This window comes from Entelurus aequoreus, linkage group LG22 (genome assembly GCF_033978785.1).
Source record: "Entelurus aequoreus isolate RoL-2023_Sb linkage group LG22, RoL_Eaeq_v1.1, whole genome shotgun sequence".
Lineage (NCBI taxonomy): Eukaryota > Metazoa > Chordata > Actinopteri > Syngnathiformes > Syngnathidae > Entelurus > Entelurus aequoreus.
Window position 1 is genome coordinate 5,530,063 of NC_084752.1, and position 6,000 is coordinate 5,536,062.

Sequence of the window (6,000 nt, forward strand, 5' to 3'; positions counted from 1 at the left end):
GGCCGTGAGTTCAAACCCCGGCCGAGTCATACCAAAGACTATAAAAATGGGAGCCATTACCTCCCTGCTTGGCACTCAGCATCAAGAGTTGGAATTGGGGGTTAAATCACCAAAAATGATTCCCGGGCACGGCCACTGCTGCTGCTCTCACCTCCCAGGGGGTGAACAAGGGGATGGGTCAAATGCAGAGGACACATTTCACCACACCTAGTGTGTGTGTGGCAATCATTGGGACTTTAACTTGATGATTATGGCTTGCAGTTTTTGAAAACCCAACATTTTCTGAGGTTTTCATAAACCGTAAGCCATAATCATCAAAATAATGCTTTTAATATCTTAAGTTGCATGTTATGAGCCTATGTCATATATTAGTAGGGCTGCAACTAACAACTAATTTCATAATCGATTAATCTGTCGATTGTTACTTCGATTAATCGATTAATAATCGGATAAAAGAGACAAACTACATTTCTACCCTTTCAATCAATCAATCAATCAATGTTTATTTATATAGCCCTAAATCACAAGTGTCTCAAAGGGCTGTACAAGCCACAACGACATCCTCGGTACAGAGCCCACATACGGGCAAGGAAAACTCACCCCAGTGGGACGTCGATGTGAATGACTATGAGAATAATAAGCACACAATAAGACACAAGCTAGACACCCATAATGTGCCTTTAATTGAACAATATTACGGTCTAAAAAAAACACAAATTTGTCTATTAACAAGTAATCCTCACAATATTTTGTCAAAACGATTACTTGTTTTTTTACTGTTAATATCTGGTTTCCTTCTGTTGAAACATGTTCTGCATACACTTCTGGTCATACCAATACTGATATTTCAAATTTTCAAGATCATGGAATAATGACATTTTGATCACAATTATAATCAGACAAAAACACAGGATGGTGGTGTTACAATATTTAATACATATTTTTATTATTTCCTACTATTGACCCTGATCTAAACCATTTGGGTTTTAGCCTTACAGTCCTGCGTCTAGGGACTCATTTCCTGAGTTTGTAAACAAAAAAGACAGAAGATATTTAATTTAAAAAAATCAATGTAACCACTCTGTGCATCGATCGGTTGGGGACATTTCTGTGCTGCTGACCTGTCTCCGCTCGAGATGGTCTCCTGCTGGCCCCACTATGGAGTGGACTCTCACTATTATGTTAGATCTACTATGGACTGGCCTTTCACAATATTATGTCAGACCCACTTGACGTCCATTGCATCCGGTCTCCCCTAGAGGGGGGGGGGGTTACCCACATATGCGGTCCTCTCCAAGGTTTCTCATAGTCATTCACATCGACGTCCCATTGGGGTTGTGAGTTTTTCCTTGCCCTTATGTGGGCTCTGTACCGCGGATGTCGTGGCTTGTGCAGCCCTTTGAGACACTTGTGATTTAGGGCTATATAAATAAACATTGATTGATTGACTCTAGTAGTATCAACCATATACTCATATTATACTTGGTATCATTACTGTCTATATTATTTGTCTACATTCTAGAGCTCTGGCTTGCGGTTAACATATCATCCGACAGCGAGTCGTCTAGCATGTTTAGCTATTCCTCGTCATCTGGGGATGCTACTTGTAAGAACATTACTTTATTTGCCGCCATTGGGATATGGATGACTGACCACTGTAGAGGGACGTTAGCGAGAATGCCACATTGCGCCGAGGACCCCAATTGCAGGACGTCGCATAAAATGTGTCAGCAAAATGTATTATCTACTGCGATAACGACGGTATTAAAAACTTTATCTCTGGCCAAATTCATATCATTTATATTGTATATATCGTGCAACCCTAATGCTCTACTGCAGACCTGGGCAAATTAAGGCCCGGGGGCCACATGCGGCCCGTTAAGCTTTTCAATCTGGCCCGCCTGACATTTCCCCAAATTTTTTTTAGATCTTTAAGATGGAAACTAGCTGCCATTATGATGTGCAGTGATGTTTTCTAATGACCGCAAGTCTTGAACTATACAAAGTATTTCAATGGTTGGAATCTGCGCTTATGGATGATATACCAGTTACTATGGTAATCTAATTAGTTACTATGGTCATCTAATTAGTTACTATGGTAATCTACGTCACAGCAGCTCAGACGAGGCACCAAGCAGTGTGGGTGGGAAGCGTTTCCACAAAGTTCTAAAGCTTAGTGATATATCAGATATATCAGATTGTAGGTGGGTTTATTTTGTACCCTTCGCATTCATATTTCACTTTGTTGCATTTTTGTTGCGTTTCACTTGATTGTAAAATATGTCGATCGAACGGGGGTGTGACATTCATATTTTGTCAATATTCAGTGTTTTATCCTTCATAGAAAAAAATAAAATTCCATTACGTTTTTTAAGGCGGTCTGTCATAACGTTTTTAGCATTCAATCAGACATTATTGTGAGGTTTTGTATTAGTGTTCCTAAAAATAGATATACCGGCCCCCAGACACATTTTTTTCTCTAAATGTGGCCCCCGAGTCAAAATCATTGCCCAGGCCTGCTCTACTGCAATACAAGCTGTACACTGACTACTCTAAGGCATGTACAAGTTGTTTTATAGTATTGTGCCCTGAAAAGATCTACTGCCATAAAAATGCTTGCTGAAATGTGAGTGGACACGTTGCATATAAAAATGTTTTGTGCAGATTGGTCGCTACAAGGCCCCGTTCCACCAGCTGCGCATCTCCTACGGAACCAACAAAGGGAAGAACTACACAGAGGAGGAGGACCGCTTCCTAATCTGCATGCTGCACAAGCTGGGTTTCGACAAGGAAAGCGTGTACGACGAGCTGCGCCAGTGCATTCGCAACTCGCCACAGTTCCGCTTCGACTGGTTCCTCAAGTCCAGGACGGCCATGGTGAATTTTCCTAAGTTCTACTTTGGCCTGTTTAGCCAATCATATTGATATGGAGATTCATGAATGTTTGGCACGCTGTTTGTGTAGGAGCTCCAGAGGCGCTGCAACACGCTGATCACGCTCATCGAGAGAGAGAACATGGAGCTTGAGGAGAGAGAGAAGGCAGAGAAGAAGAAGAGAGGTCCAAAGACGGGCTCGGTAAGTAGAAAAGCATGCAAGCGATCCTCCCAATTGATGTCTTTTACTAGATCCTCCCAATGCACACATCAAGCTGACGCACAGAGATAGACGCAAATAATGAAGGATGCATTGTATGGCGTCACATTAGTACCAAAAATCCGAGCGCATAAAAACTGTTATCGCGCGCTGATTTTTCACTTCGTGCGCACGCGCGACACCCTTTTGCGCGCGCGTGGTGCCTTTGTGCGCGCGCGCGGCGCCTTTTTGCGTGCGCGCGGTGCCTTTCTGCGCACGCGCCGTCTCGGTCTGTGCGCTGTCATGTTTCATTTTGGTACTTTGGGGGCGGGCATGCTTAGACGGCCCCTTCTTTCTGATTGGCTCTAATCATTTTTAATATGAGCCAATCAGAAGTATAGCAGGGCGGGTCATCTTCAATATGTATCAAGATTTACGGAGGAAGAAGTGGATCAAAAAATGTCGGCTGAAAAAGAGGTAAGTTGAGGGACACAGTTATTTACATTATTGAACTGGTTTGGAGTGATTGTAAGGGTACTATTACTAATAATAATAATAATACATTTTTATTTATAAAGCACTTTTCATACATTTAAAATGATGCTCAAAGTGCTTTACATAGTTAAAAACAAAATGAGAAATAACACCCACACCCCATGAAGACAGTCAAACATGTACATAAAAATAAACAAACAACAACAACAATAATAATAACAACACAATGACAATAGCCAATCACAGGAACCCTCTGGACGTGGAGATCCAGAGGGTTCTTTGAGGAAACACTAGATGATCAAATAAATGGATTAAAAATAATTAAAATACACATCAGGTAAAAGTCCAAAAATAATATGAAATAAGATAAAATATAATCAAACATAAAAATAAACTACAATATGAAAAACTATAAAATAAAATAAAATACAATAAAAACTGAAATATAAATATAATAAGACCATATAAAAATAGGCTAAGATATGATAAAACATAAAAATAAGCTAAGATATGATAAAACATAAAAATAAGCTAAGATATAAAACATAAAAATAACTAATACTAATAGAATAATCCTGCACATTGGGCCTAATATTTGTGTAGTAAAGTGGTTTCTGAATTCGAGCAATGTAATCTGAAAGATGTTTAAAATATCAACAATTAATGTGAATATTTTTGAAACAATATACTTCTCATAACATGAGTATCTGTGTGCATGAGAGAGTGTAAAGAAAAGCATTGCTATAGTTTCACTTCATCTGCCTTTTTTTACAACCTACTTGAAGTTGTATTTTTTTTTTTTTTTTTCATTTTTATTCAAAGCCAATCAGAAAGAAGGGGCGGTCTAAGCATGCCCGCCCCCAAAGTACCAAAATGAAACATGACAGCGCACAGACCGAGACAGCGCGCGCGCACAAAGGCACAGCGCGCGCGCACAAAGTGGAGAATCAGCGCGCGATAATAGTTTTTACGCGCTTGGATTTTTGGTACTAATGTGACGCCATAGCATTGGTATTGTTGCTTCCTAATGAAGCCTTGGCTTGACGCTCCTCTACTTCCTCCTGCTCCGCTTGCTGCGGCAACAGCAAACAAAACTCCAGACGCTCCTCTTCGTTTTGTATCGTTTACTTGTCAACTTAATCCTTCAAAAACGTCAAACAATAACGATGTGGGAACAAATGAATGGCAAAATAAAGCAACTTTGTTACAGTAAGAAAGAGTTAGAAAAAGTAAGAGTAAGGTCAAAAAACTGCGTGGCTCGATTCCACCGTACCTGACTGCCATTACCCATAATACATTGTGTCCAAACCTTATTACCACACAGATCCTTCCACCATATATGCAATTAAACAGTTACATAATAATCACTGTATTAAAGCAGTATAAAATAGTATGTCATGAAATTATTCAGACAAATGTAATAATTACAAATAAAGTGTACCTTATAGGGGTGTAACGGTACACAAACATTTCGGTTCAGTACGTACCTCGGTTAAGAGGTCACGGTTCGGTTCATTTTCGGTACAGTAAGAAAACAACGAAATATACATGTTTTGGTTATTTATTTACCAAATTTGTAAACAATGGCATAACATACATATACACACAGGGTCCATTGCCGGGGTTAATGTGGTCAACATATTCAAAATAAAAACTAAATAAGATAAGGCTCAGAATGGTTTCTTAACAAAACCTTTCTACATATAAAGTGCTTTTTTTGATTGATTGATTGAGACTTTTATTAGTAGATTGCACAGTACAGTACATATTCCGTACAATTGACCACTAAATGGTAACACCCCAATAAGTTTTTCAACTTGTTTAAGTCGGGGTCCAAGTTAATCAACATTAAACTGCCTCAAGTTGTTGCTCACATTAAATGAAATGACAAAACTTTTCTTCTACATATAAAAAGTGCAACATGAAACAGTTTCAAGTTTCTTCCACCATAGAAGTGGCTCAAAATCTAGTTCTTAATGCAATATGGTCTTAAATCTGCTGCTATAAAAACATTTGTTATTGCTTTAGCCCTGCCTGACTCGCCGAGGAGAGGCTGCTTGAATGCGGTGGTGACGCTTCAAATGGGTTAGCATGTTTGAGGTGTTGTCAGAAGCAGCTGCTGAACAATGTCGGCAAACCTCCGTCCTCCATTGTTGTATCGCGCAGCCAAAGTGTTCCCAAACGGGAGATCTTAACGAGGCAGGAGGGTCTTCCAGCTCTGGCTTTTTACATGTTGTCCTAGCCCATTCGTTGCTAGCATGCCGTGTGTTGTGCCTCTGTATGCATTGTTTACACAACGTGCGGTACGCTACTTAATATGTCCGTGTGGAGACTCGTTCGGTACACCTCCGAATTGAACCGAACCGAAACTTCCGTACCGAAACGGTTTAATACAAATACGGTACACGTACCGTTACACCCCTAGTACCTTAT

The 6,000-nt window shown here is 39.9% G+C and overlaps 1 protein-coding gene across 1 annotated transcript in view; it reads left to right on the forward strand.

The window, feature by feature from the left end:
• smarca5 (SWI/SNF related, matrix associated, actin dependent regulator of chromatin, subfamily a, member 5) overlaps window positions 1-6,000 on the forward strand; it is a 28,835-nt gene that overhangs the window by 20,967 nt on the left and 1,868 nt on the right. The window contains exons 22-23 of the mRNA XM_062033013.1: window positions 2,665-2,877; window positions 2,965-3,075. Of these exons, the coding sequence (XP_061888997.1) occupies window positions 2,665-2,877; window positions 2,965-3,075 (324 nt within the window). The remainder of the gene's footprint in view (window positions 1-2,664; window positions 2,878-2,964; window positions 3,076-6,000) is intronic.